At 38.8% G+C, this 24372-nt stretch overlaps 1 protein-coding gene across 4 annotated transcripts in view; it reads right to left on the bottom strand.

Moving 5' to 3' along the window:
* The window catches only part of RNF144A (ring finger protein 144A), a 62750-nt gene that overhangs the window by 16430 nt on the left and 21948 nt on the right, over positions 1–24372 (bottom strand). For 2 of the 4 annotated variants that reach the window (XM_083857200.1, XM_083857202.1), the window contains one exon: positions 11213–11358. In XM_083857200.1, coding sequence (XP_083713326.1) covers positions 11213–11347 — 135 coding nt within the window. In that variant the 5' untranslated portion in view covers positions 11348–11358. Of the gene's footprint in view, positions 1–11212; positions 11359–14581; positions 14808–16001; positions 16049–24372 lie in introns of those variants that run through there. The other 2 variants (XM_083857201.1, XM_083857199.1) reach the window with 2 other exon arrangements.

Here is a 24372-nt window from a genome sequence, read left to right as displayed (position 1 = left end):
ATTACATGGGAGGCAACACTTATCTACCATCTACTTTGACAGAAAAAAATATGTTCACTCGGTGCCTGAGGTCATTTTACAATACAAAATGCATGTAATTAAAAACAATTGGGGATGGTTTGGGAAAGCTATAAATAATTTATTTTTAAAAACATACTATTGCTACTATTGCAGCAAACAAGGAATGGTTTTTCAAGATGTCATCTCTTATTTGAGTTAGGCATACAAAAAGATTATCCTGCATTATTTTCTTAACAGCTGGTAAGTGGAATTTGTTAAAACATAGACTTCTGACTACACTAAAGCTGCAGATGCAAGTGCCAAATCATATGGGAATTTTTAAAATAAGTCCATGGATTTGGAAAGGCCAAAAACACATGACAAGAGCCACATATATCATCACTACATCACTTGATTTATTTCTTAGAACTTCAAACGTATTTTAGTGCTGGCACCAGGCCACAGCCATCACCAAATGAAGAGTGCACTACATGCAGAATCATCACATGCTGGTTTATTGGAAAACAATTTTTTAAAAACCAAAACACATGCACTGATAAAATTGAAAAGGGGGGGGGGGGGGGGGGGGAATTAAAAGAAGAAATCTAGCAATTACCAAGTTCTAAGAAAGAAAGGGAATTAGTTTTTTACAATGGATTTAGTAGCAATAAATGTTAAAGGTAGACAAATGCAGTTGCTACTGTGCACAAATATTAACCTTGGAGATAACCCTGCACTTTGGGCAGACAATCACTAGGAGTTTACACTGCACTTCAGAAACACAAGGAAGGGCTGACATGCATTTCAACAAGAGAGATTTTTAAAGCTCAACCTAAAAATGTTTTCAAAAAGGGTAATTATTAACATGTAGACTAAATTGCCAGTCTCAAATTCTATATCATCTGCAAACCAGGATTAGATGAACATCTAAAAATATACATACATAAATACACACAAATATATAATTACACAAACTTGCATTTAAGCACATGAAGACTCAGAAAAAGCTTTATGGTATTTTGTGATCCATGTTACAAGCGACATCAGAGTAAGTACATGCCAAGATCCCTTTGAGCATTACATTCGGGGATAAGAAGATTCTTCTGGATGAAGAATATGAAAGGATATTGAGTGAGAAGCACTTATTTCATGTCTTGTAGCTAAAAATTTACCACTTGGTCTATGGGTCGCTTTTATGGTAACAGGATACTAAGCCAAAGCTCAAAATTCATGTGATAGGGCAACACAGATGACCAAAACTACTACAGCATCAACTATATTTGTAGTATTTTGTAGTATTTTTATGCTCTGCATACTGGGAATTTTTCTTTACGTTGCTTTAAAATGAATTCTAAGAAGGTGATATCTTTTCCTTCCATAAGACAGTGCAATACCAAGGTTATTTTAGTGCTCTGTGCTAATTCCCCTAAGGCAATTCTGCAGTCAGTCTGGTGAATATGTAGAATTTATACTCATAGACAAACTGCCTGTAAATCTTTCAGGTAACATGATGTAATGTCCTATTTTAGCTTCAGATACAGTACAGTGATGCAGTGTGCAACACTCACTGGGGAAGGGGGAGACTGCATGTGTGAGACTGAGTGAATTTCTTTCACTACAAAAAATCTGAGCATCTATGTCTCAGGCGAAGAGTAATACTCTTGGAATAATAGCTCCCCTTCCTCTTGTCCAAATAGCAAATTCACTTTGGTAGAGAGGTTTTACCTGAATGTCATTTTCTAGAAATATTTTACATTTACAAAATCTGAACAATTTCAAGAAGAAAAGCTCCCCTAAAACAAGCAGCCTGCATCTGGGGTGTTCTCTGAAGAAGAAAGAAGAATGACACAACAAGGCTAGAGCCTTCCCTATTCCTGAAAGAGAGGTTATTGTAGCCATATATATAACTATCATATGCTACCCTTTTAAAATATTTTGGTGCATACTTCTTTAAGCAACAGGAATGCTCACCTGGTAATAAGACAAATCACAGAATCATAGCATGGCTTGGGTTGCGACAGATCTTAAAGTTCATCTAGTTCCAACCATTTCACCATAGGCAGGGACACTTTCTACTTGGCCAGGTTGCACAGAGCTCTATCCAAACTGGCCTTGAACACTTCCAAGGATGGGGCATCCACAGCTTCTCTGGGTGATCTGTCCAGTGCCTCACCACCAACATAGTAAAGAATTCCATCCTAGTATTGAAATCAACTTTTTTTCAGTTTGAATCCATTCCCACTTGCCCAATCACTACGTGCCTTTATAAATAAAATTCCTCTAATTTTTTTGTACGGCCTCCTGGTTGGACCTGTAGCAACAAACCCCATCATAAAGTTACCTGTCCCTGCCCTCCCTTTCATCCTGATCATCTCCTTACCCATCCCCAAGTGTAGCTCCACATCCTCCAGCTGGTTACTGACATACAGGGTGACACCGCCACTTCATTTCTTCCGCCTGTCCTTCCTAAAGAGCCTATATCCTTCCATTCCAACACTCCAGTCATAAGAGCAATATTATTTTAAACTTAGTGTTTTATAGAACAAGAAAACTACTTTCCGAGAAATTTCCATGGTGTACTTACAGCACACAAAACATGTGCGAGAAAAGGAAAAGAATGGTAGGTTCCTCAGAGAGGTTTTAAGCTTCTTTCAAATTTACTACATGGCTTTTTGTGTAAAGTAGTTATAATCCTGCCTCAAATCCACCGTTGTTTAATAACAGGCTCAACTTGGAACCACTCTTGCACTGCTGCTCCAGTGTGCCCAGTTCACTACAGTAGATCTACAATCCAGCTTTTTAATATCACCCTAATCCTACTTAGTTGACAAGTGACTTACTGGAAAATATCTATGCACACTTAATCACAGAGATCTGTTTGAGGCATATGCATGACTGTGGGAGTGATTTTTTTTTCTTTACTAGATAAACTGTCAGCTATACTGACCAAATCCGCAAGCACGAGCTATATTCAACTTCACAAACCACTCAGATCTGAGACAGATATACATCAGAAGCGTTTAATGTTTGTGGTAATACTTTGAAATTAAATCATTTCCACTTCTATAGACATCTTTTCAGAACACAATTATCTACTTGCAAAGAAATCTTCACTGTTAGAACTCAAAATCTTGTTAACCCTAATTTATTATCTTAATAAATCACAGGAAGGAGTTCACTTATCTTGGCAAGCAGTATTTCAAATCTGAAAGCAGCAACAGAGAACTGTCTTGCATGTTTATCCTTGATATCCTTTGTTTTGTTACAGAGACAAAAATTCTGCTACACAAGCAGAATTCAAGACAAGCACCTGCAAGGCACTCCAGAGCTCCACAACAGGGAAATATCTAGAGCCTTATGCTGTGAACAAGAAGATATGCACTGAGAGAGAGACTTTGGCCAGGACCAGAGATAGATAACATCACAGCTGATACATGTTTTACCCACAGTGGCAGGCAATTTGGAAGACCACCGTTTGACAGGTTGTCTGCCTCTATCTTCCCAAAACTTGGCCTACTTTTAAGATATTTTTGTTGGAAATTGCCAAGGGTAAATGTCTCTTTTTCCCCCATCATGCTGCCAATGTTTAAAGACTCCATCAGCTGTTCTGTAACCCTGTTGTAGACTTTATTGTCAGTCTAAATGCAATCACATCATCTTGCCTATGGATGATGGCCAAACAGGATGAGGGCTGGAAAGATAAACACAACCCATGTGTTTCCATGTTTGAGGACAAACCATCTGAGCATTTTTTCCTTAGCTGTAAAAATTATTGTCGTCCAAGAGTCCTTATGTTCCCAGCCGCTGGAGTAATCTTAGTATGGGGACTGGCTACATCCTGACAGGAGCGGGCACTCACTCATTGCAAATGCTGCTGTAGTTAGTGCAGTGATGGCTGTTGATTCATCCTGTGGACAGCAGGGCAGAACTTGCTGTGCTGGTTCTACCTCTGTCCAAATCCCTTCTGACAGTACACTCAAATATCACAGCAGCCCCTAGTGCATGCTTCTTAATGAATGCAAACAACAACTTGCAGACAAGATGTTCATATCAGGGATGAGGAGCATCATTCCTCTGAGTCCAGCCTCCAAACCCTCCACATGAGACTGTGCCAGTTTGAGTACAGGGAACAGCACCATCAGGCCATTAGTCAACAAATGATGAAGACAGGCAAGAAGAAATGTGTTATCAAAAATGCAGAAAGAGGAGCCCTGATGACTATTTTAGCTTAAGAAATGTCAGGACATGACAAACAGCCATTGAGACACAGCAATCAATGGCTGCAGAAGCCACAACCAAGACCAAGCATCCAGAACTAAAAGCAGCAAAAAAAAACAAGTGCCTTTTTCCACCTGAGTATCTTGGAAAAAAAAGAGAAGGCAACACAGACTCACAGCTGCCTAGCCTTTGAAGTGATGAGCTTGTTTTTTTTCAATACACACTAATTTATGTCTGTGTACTATAAAATTTATAGAAGTTGAACATTTTTTCTTCAGAGGTATCAATCACAGCAGTAGACAGCAGAAAATGGCCAAATGATACAAGGATAGTACCTTGTGATACGTCTTCATCTTTGAATAGGTATTTCAAGTGGATGTACATGTAAGCTTTTTTCATTATGGATTCTTATCCCTCCATTACCTTGCATAAACTTTTTGTTCTCACCTATTTAGGGCTACAATTGGCAAAAACACACAGACTAAACTTTACAAAAATAAATTTATTTTCAAATGCCAACATATGTGGGATGAAAATCAAATATTCAGAAGGCAAAAACACCACAAAAAAATCAGTTTGAGAGAAGTTTATTCTATTACAGACCAGAAATAGCAATTCTGAGTGGGAGGAGAATACACCTGCAGCAAACAAAGGGCCTTCCCTTTTCACATCCAAAACCCTATGCAAATCAAAAATGAGCTAGTTTTCCCAACACCCTGATGAAGACAGATAGCATTAACCTCATTTAGTGACATCTCACAGGAGAGGAGACCTGAAGGCTCTAGATCAAGCTTAGTTTTCACCCAGGGTCCCATGGTTCCTGCTTATTAAAGCAGGGAGTTCTGTCATCCCAGCACCTCTAAGGTCAAGGCTTGCAGCCAGCCATGGTGAACTATGCAAACACAGAGTGACCTCTAACCCTGAAGCCTCTATTGACACATCACATGTCAAGATTAGGATCAGTTGTCTGCTAAGGCTGGGGTATGTGAGCTCAAGCAGCAAGCTCTAAGCTTTGCTGGTGGGAACCAGGGAAACACTACAGCTGCTAAGAAGGACCTTGAACGCTATAAAAACTCACAAGCCACTAGGTTTCCCCTTCCCTCCTGTCTCCAAGCAAGTAGGGCATCTCCTTTGGTAGAGGTGAGGAACAGCCTGGTGTCAGCACAGTGCTGCCTGCTAAGGTAGGCTTCTTTTGGCAAGCAGAGGCAAACTATGCAGTATCAGGAAGGCAGCCAAGCCCACCTGTTCCCATCCACACTGCTCTTGGTGTCTGCCTTGCCCTGGGGGAAGGAGAGGCTGATGCTGCCTCTGCCTCATTTGGAGTGAGGGTTAATACTAAATAAATCACTTTTTTTTTCTGTCCTTCAACTCAGAGAAGCTCCATGTGCTTTGGGTCAAGCATGACAACATAAAAAAAATTAAAAAAGGAGGTGCCAGATACCAGTTATAGGCAGGATAATATTTGCCTTGCTGATCATCAGCCTATAAGGAAGCTCACATAGCAGAATGATTTGAATTAAGCAGATCTGTATAAGTAGTCATGATTAGGCAAGTCTAGTAATCCCGTTTAAAAAGGGCTAGTGATAACAGAAGTCTGTCACTATCCTACTGTCAAGCTACTTGGGATAGAATATAACAAACTTATAACTAACACCTAAAGGTCCAGGTAAGAATAATCAGCTGGCTCAAGTGCTTAAAGTAGAGCTGAGGGGCAAGAATCAGAGTATGAGTATCTACAAAGCAGTATTAGTTTCAAACACCAAAGTTGATCCACATGTGCCTATCTGACCAAAAAGAAAGTACAAACATGAAGCAGAAGGCAGGTCTTAACCTTAGTTTTGTTATTTTCTAACTGTTGGTGGCCCTCTCTTTCATGTACCTGACTACAGTTTCTCCTTCTATCAGGAACAAGGTACACTGCAGAGGAATAATCAAATTTTTCAAAGACAACTTTTCTGCCATGTTTCATATTTCTTCTACACATTTGCTTGCCTGATTGCCTATGTGACAGAATTCTGTTTTAATTTGAGAAAAGTAAGCAATGAATCCGCTGGTACCAGAATGATCAGTAGTGCCTAACATCTTGAAGGGAACTGAATAATCTAATGTGAGGTCAAAAGGAGCTTAGTATGTCTTGAGTAATAGAGGCATCACTGCACTTGGAGCATATTGACACACCTATGTATGTGTTTTATATAAATTATATAGTATTTATGTACACAGATGTACATGTAAAGCCTGAACCAGAAAACATTCAAGTAACTAACGGCTTGAATTCCATGCAAGAATATCAACTGCAAAAATCCTGTTGTCACTGTAACACATATACAATTGGTAACACATCAAAGAAACATCCTGTCCATTAAGACACATGTGAATTTCATCACAGATTACAAAATAATCAGAATTTCAGACACAAATTGGATAAAATTGTTTCCTGTTTATCTTGCAAAATCCCATTAAAAAAGCAAAGGCTAAGTAGTAAATGAAAAAATTTATAAAAATTATACCAAAAAATTAAAAAAAAAAAAAAAAAAAAAGTGGTGTTCTCTGCTTTACTTTCTTCTTCCTTCTGTGTAAAGCTTTCCGAAGAAAACATGCAAAATCAATTACTTTTTCTGAGGCAAGCAACTGCTGAGTGACTATCTTAAAATTTAAGATAGTTAGCTATGTACTGTGTGCTATTAAATTAGGAAAATTTTAATAAAAAGATATTTATATGTTTTGGTCATAAAATTACACAACCACACTTAAGATTGGTTCTATTGTTAACATGATTCTAAGAAGAGAGATGCTGGTTTGCCCCTTGATAATACAGAGAAAAACAAAAAGCTAACAGCAGGTATCTTTTTTCTTTACTTTTTAGACTTTTGTTCCTCTGGTACCTCAAGCAATCCAACAATGGATTTGCTTGAGGTACCAGAGAAAATACATTCTTATAGCATTCCTAATGGATGAGATATACAAAACTTGAGAGCTCACAGCATTGTCTGGGCATTAATGATCACAATGATAAAAACAATAATGGAGTATTGTACTAGCTGGCAAAATAATACTATGGGAAATTGTAGCGTCTGTGCCTTATCAGCAGAGGAGTGGCAGTCTGCTCTATTTAATCCCTGCACAGCTCTGCCAGAAAGCAAATGGAAACAGTGTCCCCATTCTATCTTTCTGAATAGAAATGCTGTGCTACTGTACAAGTGTCAGGAAGAGACAATCCTTCACGATATCTTTACTACAGAACTTCTATGATTATAAAGAGTCAAGACTTGCAGACAGAAATATAGGATTCAGAGACCTGTACACTGATCCAAATGCTGCAAACATACCAGTAGTACTGCACTTGAAAGATCTCTTTGTAATATATATTCATGTTGTTTCAGCTTGCTGTGATTTAGACAGAAGGACTAGAGCTAGTGGTAAAAGCTGTAGCAAAAGTAGTCCTCACACTTAGATGGACTTCCCTTTTTCCTCTGTGCTCATATTTCTGGAAAGACCATCAGTTCTCTGTTCATTTACAAAAAAGAAGCCTGAACAAAACTACATATTGCTCAAACAAGAACAAAGCGGAGATGAACTGCACCTACTGTACATAGACTCCATGTAAAACCTTGAGTAAAAAGGCTACTCTTTTTGATTGTTTGGCCATTCACAAAGCACAATTCACATGCAGTGTCCCTGGCATTTCTGGAAATCATTGCTGAAGGAACACCAGTGGAGGATTCTGTGTACATCACACCCTTCCCTAATGACTGCAATAGGCCAAACAATCTTGCCAGACTCATTGAGTATTTTCTTTAGCAATTTTTCAACCTTGAACCTGGCCCGATGGTAGAGATGAAGGCCTTGGTTTTCAGATGAAGGCCTGGGTTGTAAAAGGTTTACAGCTATTGCATCTTGCATTTATTGGGATTGATTCTTAATACTTCCTTCACCACCATCAAGGAAAGCAAGGGGAGTAGTACCTGTTAATTCATGGGAAAGCTTTAGTATAAATAATTTTTTTCACGGCACTCAAATGTCACTGTATAAAGCTTATAAGTAGCAAACGAGAGGCAGAAAAACTACAAAAATTTCTTTAAACAGGAGAAACCTGAATGAACCATTCAAGAATCAAATGCAAGTAGTAAAAACTGGCTGATGATTCCACCTGAACAGAGTTCAAAATACAAATTCCATGTCACCAGTCAGATTATTCTATCAGCTACTAAGAACAGGTTATCAGTAAAGGTTACATATCTGATGTCCCAAACTGGTTATATCTTTCAAAACAGCAGTAAGAGTCAGCAACCACATTCTAACCAAAAACCAGATGATCGAGGATGGCAGTAAACATCAGAAGGAACAAGGTGAAGATGAAAAAATGTATTGGGTAACCCAGTCCTTCTGCTGCCATGGAAATGTTACTGAAAACTGACATTTAAATATTCTCTGCATTCAAGCACCAGGGAGAAACACAACACTGAGCTGTAAGTACTAGAACAGAAAAGAACAGTTTTCATGAAGCCTATTACTCTTTTTTTCATGAAACCTATTATTTTATGGGCTTTTGCATGCTTGAGCAAACATTTCTTTCACAGTAGATCTACCTGTTCCATTGGCTGCCCTCCCGTATCTTCAAAAACAACCAGGGAAAAGGAAATCTACTATTAAAAAAAGGTAGTATTTCGATGAAGAAAAAAAATAACTAAAATCGTTCATCTTAAATATTAAAAAACACACCAAAAAAACTTTGCTGGAAAGGACCTTCAAATTAAAAAAAAAAAGTCCCCCGATCCCATGTCTGAGTCTATAATACCATATCATAAAGTCTTGGGAAATTAAAGTCTGAGCATCATGTATCCCACAAGTTATATTCTTACTGATAATACTCCAATTTTTCCTCTGTTGAACCATCACTACAAAGTTAGTGTAACTGCACCCATTGCAAAATTTAATGAACTAAAATTTTAATTTAAATTCAGCATTAGGGATGAACACTGACTTCCTCTGTTCCTAAACTAGCAATATCCATTAACTGTGATGATGATGTTCTTTGTCAAATACTACATGTGTTCCCCAGTGTTTTGTATTTAACAGACAAGATTATTGTTATTCCAGGTAAGCATTTGTACAATATGGTAATAGAAACCTGTTATGAATCCATGAAATTAGAATCTGCAATACATTAAATACTTTTCTAGTTACAAGGGTATGGCTACACTGGGTACTATTGAAAGGCATTTAAAAACCAATGCAATCATCAGGCACTATCAGTATGGGATCAAAAAGAAAAAGACCATTTAACTAATTTGATAATCTTCTATGACAAGGTCACCCACCTGGAATTAAGGATTAGGTAGTGGATGTAATTTCCCTGGATTTTAGTAAGGCTTTTGATACTGTCCCTCTCAGCACCTTTCTGCACAAGCTGTCCAGCTGTGAGATGTGCTCTGAGTGAAAAATTTGGCTCCAAGGGTTGTAGTGAATGGGACTACATCTGCTTGGCAACCAGTCAGTCACCAGCACTGTTCCTCAGAGCTCAGCTCTAGTGTCAGTTGTGTTCAATATGTTTATCAACTGTTTGGACCCAAGAATCAAAGGGACCATTACATGTATGATGGTGATACAAAACTGGGAACTGCTGCTGATTCTGTTGAGAGGCAAGATGCCTTGCAGAGGGATCTAGATAAATTGCAGAAGGGAAATTATTAATGGCATGAAATTTAACAAGTGGAATTGCCAGATTCTGCACCTGGGATAGAGTAATGCCAGGCATAAGTATGAATTAGAGAGGAGTGGCTGGAGAGCAGCCCTGCAGAAAGGGATCTGGGGGTGCTGGGTGACAGCAGGATCCATGTGAGTCAGCAATGCCCAGAAGCCAGGAGAGCAAAGCTCATCCTGGGATCACCAAATCCAGCATCACCAGCTGGGCAAAAGAGGTGATTGTCCTGCTGTGTTCAGAGTTGGTGCAGCCTCACCTTCATAACTGGGTGGAGTTCTGGGCCCCACCAATTAGGAAGGATGTGAAAGTCTTTGGATGCATCTCCAGAGGACAACAAAGCTGGTGAAAGGGCTGGAAGGAGTGTCCTGTGAGGAGTGGCTGAGAACCTTAAGTTCGTCTAGTTTGGAGAGAATGAGACTGAGAGGTGACCTCCCTGCTCTGTAAAGCTTCTTGAGGGAGGGAAGTAGAAAGGGAGCTGCTGAGCTCTTCTCCCTTGTATCTATTGACAGGACACTTGGGAATGGTTCAAAGCTGCACCAGGAGAAGTTCAGTCTGGACATAAGGAAGCATTTCTTTACAGAGAGAGTGACCAAACATTGGAAACAGCTTCCTGGAACAGTGTTTATGAGGTATTTGGACAATGCCCTAGCTTTTGATGAGCCATGAAATGACCAGGCAGTTGGACCACAGATCATGGTTGAAGTGATCCCTTTCAACTGAAAGACTCTATTCTCTTCTAAAGTAAAAAAAAAAAAAAAAAAAAAAAAAAAACCAAACAACCCCAACAGGCGAAAAAAACCAATCAAACCACAAACACCTCAGCACCCAACAAAAACCCAAGCAATTACAAACCCATCCCCAACAGTCTTTGATAGTCAACTAATTGTGGGCATGACTCTACCAAGGTCCCTAACATTTCTGAAAGAAAGCGATGATTTTGTCAGCCCTCCCACTCAGTCCAACTCATTAGAAGATATTTTTTATAAGGTGCATAAGGGGCACCAAAACTACCCCTAGATCCAAGCCACTGACAGATAAAAGGGAAAGCATGAATAACCTTGGTAAGGTGATAACTATACAGTATACTGAAGTGCTGGATAATTTATTTCCTTTTCATTACAGGAAAATAAAGATTTACTTCCTAGGTTTTGTGTCAAGTACACAGCAACAGTATTTATTTCTACTGCAAGATCAATACTTTGGGGTGAGTCACACCCAGCAGAAACACTCTATTTCTGCAGTTAAACCTAAGTCATGTATTTTTATGTCTAATAAAGAACACAAACTCACCAGGGTACAGAAGATGCATTGGCATTGTGCTATTGTTGTCATCTGCTCCACAGGGTATTCACCAAGGCAGAGCTTACAGGACACTAATGGGTCAAGTACCAAGTCCCAGGTAGGCCTGTATCTTGCTGTAGTCATTGCAGAGCAGTCTGAAGAACAACACAAAAAGTAAAGATACTTCATTATTTCCTTGTATTGATACTCAGTACATTGGAAATCGCATTGTCAGCTACTGCCTGCTAGTTTGGTTTTTTTTCCTAACAGCCTAACTAAACAACAATAGTTAACTTGACAGTGCCAGTACTTGCATTTCCTTTTATATCCCCTGCCTGATAGAACTTGCATATAAGAAAGCAGAAGGAAAAACGACCCCACACAATACAGTAAACAAATGAAGGCAAGCAAGAACACCCTTAGGTCACAGGCTTTTGTCACACATTACAAATGCAAAAATCTTGTTTCCAGTTCCTGTGATTTTCATCACTCTCACCAGCATTAAATTTTATTCATGACATTCCTTAATCTCAGCTACCCAGGCAAGACTCAAAAGGTCTTTCATAAGCCAGGCATGTATTATGCCCTTTTCCAGTATGATATTTCAACTCACAGAGCCAGATATTTTTGCTCCCAGGAGCATGACAGATCAATCAGTTTGCTGTTAATTTTAGCAAGAAAAATAAATATTTTGAGTACACTGCAAGTTTTAGCCTGCATTTTCCTCCAACCCTCTCGATATACTGAGAGCATGACTTTGTTGCAGCAACAACCAACTGGGGCAAATAAGAGCACAAAATGAGCTATAAGGAGAGGCTATAATAACCTATATATCACCCTCAAGACAGTGATAGGATAGGATAACGCAGAGCATCTTTATCCTAGGCTTCAGGGCCCAGATGGTGTGCTGTCAACTGACTAAGCAGAAAGAAAACCTTGCACATAAGAAATGAATTTCCACAAAGAGGAAAGTTAATTTATGAATTTTACATGAAGAAAAATAAAACAAAACCCCACACACTCCCCCAAAACATCTAGGGTAACTTATGGAATGCATCAAATCTTAACAACATATTTACTAGTAATGTTTTATCACTGTGACATTGACTTTCCAAGTGTAAAAAATTCACATCCCAAGGTGCTGCGAAGTTCACATTATCATGCCTTCCTCCTTCCCAAAATTAGGTGGCTCCTTACCATCATCACACTAGCAGTTACATTATTCAAATAATGATTACAGGTTTTTTGTGTCTTGTTTTCTTTTTTTTTTCCCCTCTGCCTCCCCACCCCATGCAGGAACTGCTAATTTTAAGTCATATCAGTGAACTTTGCAAGACCTCCAGAACTGCAACAAACTAATGCTTACTAGACTAGATTCAGGCAAATGTTCAAGAAAAATAGGCTTTTTGTCCCCAAAGAAATCACATGCAGACTTCACAAACATTTATTTGAAGTTCCAAGTCTTCGATATTCAATTAATTGTGGGCGTGACTCCACCAAGGTCTCTAACATTTCTGAAACAAAGTGAAGATTTTGTCATCCCTCCCATTCAGTCCAACTCACTATAAGATGCTTTTTATGATGTATGTAAGTGCCACCAAAAGATTTTTTTTTTTCTAGTTCAGTCAACAGGGAGAAGTGAGGAGAGAATAAGGGTTAAGCAACCCCATTTCCAGGGCTGCTCTAGAGCACATCCTCTGAAAGCCCACACACAAACTTCACACTGTTTCAAAGGAAACAGATGGAACAGCCCCACAGAGCAGCACATGAATAACAGCTCCACCACACCAAATACAATTTGTGCTGCACAGTCTTTTTGGAGACCTCCACGTGAAAGTCCAACATGGTGATATGAATGAAACCCATGATTTCTAAGGCTACTAGACTGCTTCTTTACTTCACCAATACTTTTTCAGTTCACACAAATTACTAGCAAAACCAATTTTCTTTTTCCAAACTTTGGTTTATCTGACATTTACAGAGAGATCCATGAGGTATTTGAGAAGTAGTGACCAAACACCTCCAAACTGTCTGTTATTAGTTGTTTGTCCTACCTAGTTCATTGCATATCTAATACTTATGGCTGCAAGTAGATGAAACTAAGGAACAAACAGCAAAGGACAGATTTATGTTAAGAATACACTTGCCTATATCAGGCAGACCAAAATCTTAGCAAACTTAATGGCTAAGATGTAGAATCTGACACAATTCAGACTAAAGCTCACCAAATATATGACATGGGTCAATTCAGAAAAAAAACATTAAAGTTTAGATATATATATTCAGTGTGGGTCAAGAAGTGACAACAAAGGGAAAATATCAAGCTTTCAGCCCCAAGCCTTAGCCTTGTTTTCTAGGATCTTCAACAGAAGCTTACTGGTATCACTGTGGCAATTTTACTTTTGCAAAACAACTATACTGGAATAACACCTCACTGGGAAGTATTTCTTTTTGTCTTCTGCAAAGCAAGAACTAATTAATTAAAATGCCTTTCAAGTTGGCTTTCAACAGACCAGCAGAAATTAGCTGCCCCATACAGCTGGCATGTAATCCACGCTGAATTCAGCCATGGTGATAACGGAGCAAAAGCTGAATTCAGCCTCAAATGGTAGCAGAGCCATTCCTGTTCTCCCCTCCTTGCCAAATATCTTCTTTTAATAAAGAATTTTTACATTCACTATGGGGAAGGGGAGGACACAATGTCACTGGTGCCATTAAAGCAAGAAATTTGCCACCGAATCTAAAAAAGCTTGTACAAAAAGCCTCCACACCCCACAAGCTTGTACATAAAAAAGCTTCCACACCCCACTGGATCATCTCTCCTGGGTACCCCGTAAAGGAACAGAGAATGAAACTTTTCAAAGCATGGACTAGGTCTTGTTTCATGATCATCCAGCACATTGCTGCAACTAAATAATAAACTTCCATGTTTACACCCCAATGCTTAAAGCTTAAAAAAGAGCATAAAACCAAACAAAAAACTTGTAAAAGAAAAGAAAAAAAAAACCAAACACCTTCTTTCAAAACCAGATTAAAACTCCTACTGTTCCACAGCTGTGGCCTCTTACAGATTCAGATTGTATTCTCATGCTTTCTATGTGCAATACTTCAGGGAGAATGGTAAATAATTGCAAGACAGACAAGGTAACTAAAAGGATTTCTAGATACAATATAGAACAAGAGATTGAAAAATATCTTGGTGTGTCATTGTGTGGAATGACAGCACTAGTTGCACAAACAGCCAGTAGAAAAATTTGCCCAATGGTTTGGCTATTTACTATGAGGTCCCAAGAAATAGAGCTAGTGAAGGTCTAGAACTACAGTTCAATAAACCTTAGCACAACAAATACATAGTTCACTGGAGATTGTGTTGCTTACCAAACCCAGTCCAAGCATCAATATTGACAGCAGATACATCAAATCAGAGGCACAGAAAATCAGAAGAGAAGTTGGTCATCAGTTCAGACTCCCAATTCCTGCAGTCAAGGTCAGTCTCATTTACATATTTTTGGTGAGAGTGGTCCATATCTGGTGATATTGAATTTGTAAGATATATGTATGGTAAGACAGCACAGGATTTTCTGGGACAGCATCCCAAAGCAAACTGGAAGTCAGAAGCATAGGAAATAGCTCTAGTAAGAGTTTGTTCAGAGCAGTCTTGTCATAAATAATTAACCTGACTAATGACTGTTTAATTCTTCAGTCAGGTTCATGTCCACACTGAAAGGGAACCTCTGCATAAAGAGAGAGAAGTGACTGAAGTCTTCTTACTGTAATAACACATTAAATATATATGAATGTGACTCTTACACATTCCCAGAGATGTGTGTGGAATGAAAAGGAAACTTTCATTATTTCTGAAGAACTAATGAATTAAGCAAACACGAACTGTATTTCTGAACAGTAATCCTTCAGTTTTTGGTCCACCTACACATTTTCTAGAATGAACAAGTGGCTGATGACCTCTAGTAAATCAAGAATAGAACAATTCTTTTCAGGCCTCAGAGATTTGCAGGAAACAGTAAAGCAGAAACACTGTGAAAACTTCTATGAAAGCAGGAAATAATGTAACTTTCTTACATACAAGTCATTCAAGAAATTATAAAACAATATGATTTTTCCTATTGCACACTAGTCGAGTATTTCACAGCTTTGTACATTTAAACTGCAAATGCATCATCAACACTTAGGATACATGACTGCCTATGTGAGAAGAATGACTAGAAAATAGGGTTGAATAGAAGTCATATGCAGCACACTAGCTGATGGGTATTTTCCACCAAGGAAGACTCAAAATAGAGATTTCAGCAGAATCTCAATTTCAGGTTTAGGTCAGGGATGAGTTTAATTTCTAAATTAAGGGCTTCAGTCCCCTCTCCTACCAGACAGATAGTTAATCAAGTATACTGAGGGCATCTGCCTTAAGGAGTTAACTTAATCTGAATTTATTGACATGATGAAAAGCAGCTCTTTTAGAAATCAAAGGAAGGGACTTAAATGGGACTTAAAATTTGGTCTCAATCTTCTTGTCTGTCTTTATCAAAATAACTCTAATTAAAGTAATACAGGCTACTAGATGAAATCAGACATCTGCTATAGTACAGTTTTAGTATTGTGTATATGTATTTATAGGTAAAAAAAGTAAATAGAGACTACATTTCCTCCTATATAAAGTCAAACATCTACCTATACAAGCGTATGTATTTAATATATGAAATATGTTTCTATACCAGATATTTATACAACTAATATTTATAAAAATATAAATCTATACAAAAACCTACAGATTTTTACTTACATTGAAGAAGCCCACTGGTGTCTTCAGTGCAGACATCTGTAAAAAGGCTACTACAAACTGTGCCCTGGAACTGGTACTGCCTGCCACATCTTTTAAGTCAGTATTTTTGACTTTGAGCCTTCCTCCGCAGCCACAGCTGTGGCTCACGGCATGTGATCCCACAGCTATGGGCCATACCCCCATGGCAGCAGGGACTACCCTCCATGATCCAGGCTGGGGGCATTCAGCAACAGTCCTGGAGCTTGCATTATGTGCTACCCCTCTGTCAGGGCTGGAACTTGATGCCATTTTTCATTGTTCCTAGCCTTTTTCAAAGATCCTCAGAAGGATCATATGAAAGAAGCCTACATGACATAACTGACCACTTTGTAACTGTTTTGTGTTGGTGGCACCAGTTTTTATTATGCAACTATATCACAGATAAGGTAATTTTAAAGTTGCTTTATAAAATCAATTAATTATTACATCCACCCACCAGGTAGATTTTACAATAACACAAGCTGGCAGGCAGACTTAGTATCTCTCACTTATCAAGCACAGTTAGTTACTGGCATCTATCACTGCAGGAACTGTGTCTCTAAGTCTTCATCTTCACAGAACTAACTGCGAGGTAAATCAGGATCTCTCTCGCTGATAGGTGTCAGCCACACTAACACAAGACTGATTTACATGGATGTTTAGAGATGACTAAATTCAGAGTTTTGATGCCTGCCTTCCTTAGGTTCCTAAATTCTGTCAACCTGTCAAATGCCTACCAAGTCTCCAGGCTCACTCATAAATCTGATCCACAATCAACTGCACAACAGCAGTATAACAAGCTGCTCTTTATAGGCATAACTCTTTTCAACACGTAGGAAACGTCAACTTACACTTAGAGTAGTGAAGAAAGTCATGTCAATACATTATCTATTATGAACTCTTCGGACCTAGCCTTTAAGTCCCTACACAGACTAACCACCAACTTCAACCTCTCCAGGTTCTAATCTTCAAGCTATTCCAGGGCCCAAGCCCAGAAGAGATAAAAGACCACAAATAAGCTTTAGACAACTTCAAGCAACTTCAGTCTCCTGGGCAATAAAGCACATGGGAAACAAGATCTTACTTTGAGTTGAAACAATTATTCCAGGGACTTCAGTCCACTCATGACTAGCCACTACGTTTCTTTGCTTTATCTCCCTGACTGATAAAATCCTATATTTTAAATACATATAAATAAAACATACATATATACACACGTATATGTATATATGTGTACATATATAGCTGTAGAAATATATGCATGTATAAAGATTACATTGAAACATTCCAACCCCCCCCCGAGGAAAAAAAGAAAGAATGTGTCTTTTTACTGCTAAAAGGTATCTAAACGGTAACATTGCAAAACAAAATAAATCAAGTGGATTGCTCCAGGGACATATCGCCCTTAGGGCATATTAAAAGAAGAAGAAGAAAAAAAAAAACAACTCACACCAATTTCTTTGCTAAATACCTGGGTCATTTTTTTTCTTGTTTCTTTTCTAGAGAAATTAGTGTATTATATACAGCAATCACCCCTGCCAAAACCTTAGACGATGTAGTTTGATTACTGCACAGACCATGTAAGATTTTAAATCTAGAAAAGCAATCAACAGTTTCTAGATCTATGGATATGAGAATACTGCCTATCAAATACATGGGTGGGTAGAGAGCTAAAGATTGTGGCAACAAACACACAACAAGAGGTTGTTAAAACTCCTCCTTCAAACAAATACTACAAACAGACATGCCATAAAGTGTCCACGCAGAAGTGCCCCAGAGAGCTAGATCCTTCCTTGCATACAGTCCAAAAAATACAGTCACTGAATGTGACAGAGCCAAAGACTTTCCTGACCTTGCATTTTCCTATGTTTGTCACCAGCACTGGTGCCACTGTGGCTTCTTGTAGCACTGCCAAACAGCAGCAACCTGAAATAAACTGGGTGAGGCTGTTATTCAAATCCTGTAGGCAAGGGTGAAAACATTTCAAAGAAAGAAAGAAAATCACTTAATTTCATCTGAAAGAAACTGCAGATGGGAAAGGCAAATAGGCAGAAGGAAAAGAACTGGAAGAGTCAAAGGTAAGAAAAAATAAATAAAAAGAGAAATGGCACAATAAGTAAGACAAATAAACTAAAAATAAAGAGATGAAAGAAATCTGGAGAAAATAGCTGAAATAAATCAACTTCCTGGCTCTTCCCAGAAGTAGTGTACTTTGTTATACAGAGTAAAATAACAATTGAAGTGGAATCCCATTGCAATATGACCCAAACATCCAATATTCCCAAAAGACAACCTGAACAAAAGAACAGGTGTGTAACTACTAAAGAACATTGCTCAGAATTCATGTGTCTAATCAATGTTTCCGATCCAAGAGATTATAAAAGCATTGCAGCAGCAGATGACCTTGCACTATGCTATTTCCCAGTACAGGAGTCTCAGAGCCTCTGCACACCTCAGAGCACTCTCAGCAGCCAGAGGCACAAGGCTTAAGATAATTTGAAACAGCAAGGTCAAGATGATACGCATTTTAAAAGTATCCTCATCTCAGCTGGATGAGAAAACTCCATCCCACATAATATGGGAGAAAAGCCAGGACACTAGAATTGGTTTATTAACTGGATGTAAAACTGGCAGGAGTGCAACACATTTTGGTCTGGAGAGAATGAGCCTGCCTGTCTCATTTTCTTGCTTTAAGAGCCATGAATCTATTAGATCCTTATTAGAAACTTCCATAAACTTTACTGAAATCAACCACTGCCTTTGAATACTGGGGCCAACACCAAGGCACCATCTGTGAATTACTGTGGCAATAACTAAAACTATACAAAAGTGGGGAGGCCACAGGTTGGATCACTAACAGTCAAAACGTTTAAGTGCTGAGTATTTTAGAGAAGAGAATACCAGCTGCACACAGAAGAGGTCTTGAAGTGAGGCAAGATGAAGCCAACCTAAAAGAGACTGATCCTAAAGTCAGTTGTAACCTCTGCACAACTGCAAAAATGCCTCAACACTATCTGGCAGTCAGAAGCGACTCAAGACAGAAGTGTCCTAGCTTGTAAAGACCACAGTAGTAATAAGGTCACAGACAATTTCATTGCTCTCTAGGGAAGGACCTTATTATTTTCCAGAACCTCCTAGACCACCCACTCAAAACCAACTGCTTCGTTTTTGAGTGGGTGGTCTAGGAATTTCTAGAAAAAAGTGTCTTTCCTCCCAATCCCCATTGCTCTGTGTTTTTATTTTCTCTTCTCCATATCTTTTCCCCTCCATCCCCTTTCTTGTTTCCTCCTATTCTTTCCCTCCTCTCTGCTTACAAGAATTGATGAATTAATGCACTCTGTGCTGTCTCCACACTAGCAATAAATCACTAAGGAGCAGTTTGAAGCTTCGACAAACCACAAGCTTTCTCCTTCTCCACAGGTGACTCCCTCAGAAAAGTAAGAGCTATGTTTACACAAAGTCCAAGTAACACCAAGTTTGAGCTCTGTAAGAGCTTTCTTTCCAGGAGGAAAGAGAAAAGCCTTAGAAACTTAAAGCTAGAAACCCCATTTAAAGCTATGCAAAGTTATTGTAAAACTGAAAATATGAGCAAGGGGAATGGAGCCCTAGTTCTGAGACACCTCAACCACCTCTCAAAAGGAAATCAAACTTGTTCTTTTACTTGCAACCATGACAAAGTGCATGCTTAGGGTATGCTGTATTTCCATTGTGCTTTGCAAGTCTCAGATGAGGAACAGAGTACATGGGATTGAAAAACTCACCACAAAGTCTCTCAAGGTGTCACTTGCATACTAACAGTGGAGCTCAGGTTTGAACAGCAGCTCCCGGGTTAGTTGTAAGACAACACATCTAAGCACCATCCATTCCTATGCTAGATCTGAAATGCAAAGCAGATATGCTGCTGTCTGAAAGCAGCATTCAGAGTGGGGTGAAATCTGGTTAACTTCCCTGTAGTTCTTTGTTCTTTTGGCTCAGTAACAATCACAGAATTCCAGGTAGATGTTGGTAAGAGCCAGCATGTTTCACAGCTCCCAGTGTGGACAAGTTCCAGGTTTCATGTCCCAGATCTACCCCTCAGATTAGAGTGAAGGCTTTCCTTGTTCTGAAGGGTTATCTTCCACAAACTGTATCAAGAGGAAGAAGAACCAAGAGAGCACATTTAATCAATAGGAGTAGAAAGAATGTATTGCCAAAACACAGGAAAAAAATAAAGATTCTTCATGGAGTAAATCTTTATTAGATGCGTTTTTTGTACTCATTAAAATCACTTGAAAAGTTACTCTTTTTCCAAAACTATACCTAAAACCAGCAACTGTGGTGAAAAGTCAGACAGCTTCTCTCCCAAACCACCAGCTTCTGTTATACATTTCACCCTATGAATTAGATGACATGGTATACACGCTCATTATTCACCATGCTGGTGTGACACACAGGACTAAACATAAGGAAAAACTTAGGACAGGATTTATATTGCCCAAGATAGTTATGGTACTGCTGGTGCCTAAAAAAGAAGATTTTCAGATAACTGCCCACACTGCTTATTCAGAGAGGAAGGAAAGCAATTCTGAAGACCTTCAGAGGAAGACAGTGTTTCTAATACCAGGCACCTCAGCCAAAGGGAAAAAACCCACCCAAACAGGAAAAAAAAAAAAAAACAACTACCACACATGCTGTAAGAATTCTGTCCCTAATAATAAACCAAATGGCTTGAGCTATGCAGTGGGCTGAATTATATATCAGTACATTTCCTCCCCTCTCTGAAAAAACACTAAAAAAACTGATACAGGCTGATCAGCACATCCTGCAGACAGGATCTCGTCTGATCAACACTAGTTGGTACTCACTGTTTCTCTTACTAGTAGTCCTAAATTTAAAAATAGATAAGAGCAAATATGTTTATCATTATTCATATCATCTTATGCTTTACATGAAAAAAATTACAACTATCAGCTAGGACATTGTACAACACATCTCCGGCCTAACAAACTTGATGACTCTGGATTCAAATATCTCTTTTTGCATGGTTCAAATTCAGTTGATCATTCCCCAGCATCCTCCTAGAAGTTTTGTCTTTTTATTTCCTGTTGTTCTAATTTCCTCCTGCTTGAAGCAGACTGCCCTCTTCCCATCATATCATCTATAGCACAAGCCAGTTCTTCACTCTCACTGTCCTACTAGGCAATTGCCTGCTCCTTTCCTCTCTGGGAAAGGGGCATTTTGCCTCTAACCACAGCTTAATTATATTTTGGTCTATGTTAATACCTCAGCCATGCTCCCTTGATAACTAAAAGTGGTGTTTGTTTCCAAGTTTCATCTCGCTCAACCAAAATTCCATGTTCCACCATGTATCTCCATGTCTTTGTGTGACAGCCTGTGCACAGGTAGGTCACTCACACGGGCCAGGGAACTTAAATACAGATGTTTAATACACAACAGTGCTTGGATTAGAGAAAAATGCTTATTTTCTCTCCCTCTTCTAAATGATGATCTGGTCAAGTCATTTAGCACAGGGCTTGCAAGACCTTCAACGAAGACAATCAAGGGAAAGTTCTTATGCCAGTATGAACCACTGAGACTGCATGCACCAATAAAAACCCAAAAAACTGATGACTAGAACACCACCTGAGTTATAAGGAACAACTCAGAACTTCTTCTGTCCCAAACTTACTGCATAATTGGACAGCTCACACAGCTTAGTCAAACAAGACACATGGGCTGGTATCTACCACACCACATGGCTGAGCAGAGGAGGGGGGATGAGTACTGCCTGAGTACATTTTTTCCTGCACTTCTCTCTCTGCAGAGAATCAGCATGTAACAGTATTCTCAGAGGTATAACATATTAGCCTCAACTCTAATCCTTCCCAGTAATATTACTGTTGCACAGTAATGCTTCCAGCTTTGTTGCTGTTTTTTCCTCCCTCCCTGTCTTAAAACAACATTTGCAGTACAACACACATATATAACCCTTGTTTACTGCAGAAAACAGCAGCACGCAGCAGAGACTGTGCCTAACACAACCACACAGGCAGAGACACCAACACTGAAGTACTGAGGGAACGTGGAGATAACTGAAAGCATAACAGGGAAGGAACAAAGAGCACAGAATCACCACAGCGATGGAAATGCTTCCTTCAGGGTTCCAAATACAGTAAGTTACAGACCTCTTGATTTTGGGAACACATGCAGAGAAATGCTATCGGGATTTCCTCTGTACCACTTTGTACACTTGAAGACAGCTCAAAAATCAATAGATGTTGGTCTCTGGTTTATTACTTCCAGTTTATGTTTAGTTTTCTCCTTTAACTCATGAATAATTGCAGTAAATTAGGATTAAAAAACTAAATTTTGGCACTTGAACTATAGTTTCCTTCCTCATTTACAACAAAATGTTAAGAACAAGCTACTGGAAGTTCTACAGTGGCAAGTCACTTTCCCTACCAATTAATTCATTTAGTAAGGACAAGAGCCAGAAGGCAGAAACTGATGTATGGGAAATAGTAAAGGTAAGAAGACTTTTAGAAGCTGTGAAAGCAGGCCTCACCTGCCTACCTTTACTATTTCCCACACTGATGAAGATTCCACCTTAATATGAAGAACTTCTTTATTGTGGAGGTAACTGCACAGGAACAGGTTGCCCAGAGAGATTGTCTGTCTCCCTCACTGGAGAAATTCAATAACTGTCTGAACATAAACCTGTGCCATGTGCTGCAGGATAACCCTGCTTGAGCAGGGAGGTTGGACTGGATGATCTACTATGGTCCCTTCCAACCTGACCCACTCTGTGATTCCGACCTTTGGGAATTTTAACTTTTATTATTGTGAAAGAGACTTGGCCTTTGAGTTATGCAAACAAAACAAAAGTCAAAAATTATTTAAGGAATATACCAGTAGAATAAGCTATCAAAAGATAATTTAAATAAAGCCTTTCTAGCATGGTGTCTGCAAAATTAATTCGAATTGCAATAAAAATATAAAAAAAAGGATTCTGTCTTACATGTCACTGTACTGCTATGAAGAGTAAACTGAAGTCAGTCCCTTACACCTTCTACATACTCCCATAATTCATCTTGTTAAAGAGGGAACATCTCAGGTACCAATGATATGCAGACATTAATACCTAGGCCACCAAGAGTACTTAACTCTGCTGTAGATTTGGCATGCAGTGAATATGACTACCTACTCAAGAGAGGAATTCCCTGCTACCATTCTGCATCTTCTCCTAGCAGTCCTAGACTATATTAACACCTTCCCCAAATTAACACAGATGTAGCAGCTAGTAGTAGTCAGTCCTGGTGTTCAAGATACACCCCATGCTGAACATCCACTGAACCACTTTTGGGTTTTGTACCTGCACAAACCACCTGCATCCTGCTCAATCTGTAACCTTCATGTGCTCATGCACATGGGCAGGAAGGATGCTGAAACACAGCCCTCACTGCACATCTCGTGGTTCATAGTGCTGAGCTGCTTACTAGCAGAAAACACGCTGGGCACAGGGATAGAAAACACCTACTTATTCTTCAGTTTCCCAGCAGAGAGATCGAGTTTGCTGCATAAAGTGATTGAAATTTCTATAAACTTAGTCTGGCAAGGAGAAAAGCATTTTTAGGGCAGCTTAAGCTTGTGGCTATTATTCTAGGGGTTTATAAAGAAAAGCCTTAAAAGCAAAAAAACAAAGCTTTTGCAGTGAGTCCTGATAGTTTTTAGAAGAAGCAAAAAATATCAGAATTAAGTAATTTTATTTCCTAAAGAAAGAAATAAAATAGAGCAGTGATACTTATATTTAAAGCATTTATGTATACAATATATTTCCAAAGCCATTTCATAAAATGACCTCCTTCCACAGGTACAAATGATTAGGCCATGTTCATTGCCTAAAAGGTAATTAAAAGGTAACTAAAGCTTATCCTACAAAAATGAGATCCAGGAAAAGGCTAATAGTTCTTTGAAAACATGCTTCTCCCTATGTAAAATATCTATGTGAAGACTTTTACTTTTTATTTGGCATCAATTACATCTGAAAAAAACCTTTTCAGGAGCTTGACATACTCATATGGGTACTCAGCACAATTCCAAACACTTTATTAACAGAAATAAACCTCAAATTCCTCTGTGGGAAAAAGATTCTCTTATGTTTGCATGATGTACACTGCAGTGGGCCAGAGGCTACAGAAGTTTACATCAATACAAACAAGCTTTAAGACAATTCAACTAATATCAATAGCCTTGGTGCTAAATTCTCTGCTTCAGAAAACATGAGTAGCTGAATTTAGTGAGCAACCACTTTCTGCAGAGCCATTTGGGTGTCAGGAAGTATCCTGATACAGTATTTGTCTGAGCAGTTCTGATT

Source organism: Zosterops lateralis (assembly GCF_965231275.1).
Source record: "Zosterops lateralis genome assembly, chromosome: 3".
Lineage (NCBI taxonomy): Eukaryota > Metazoa > Chordata > Aves > Passeriformes > Zosteropidae > Zosterops > Zosterops lateralis.
This window is presented reverse-complemented; position numbering and strand designations above follow the sequence as displayed.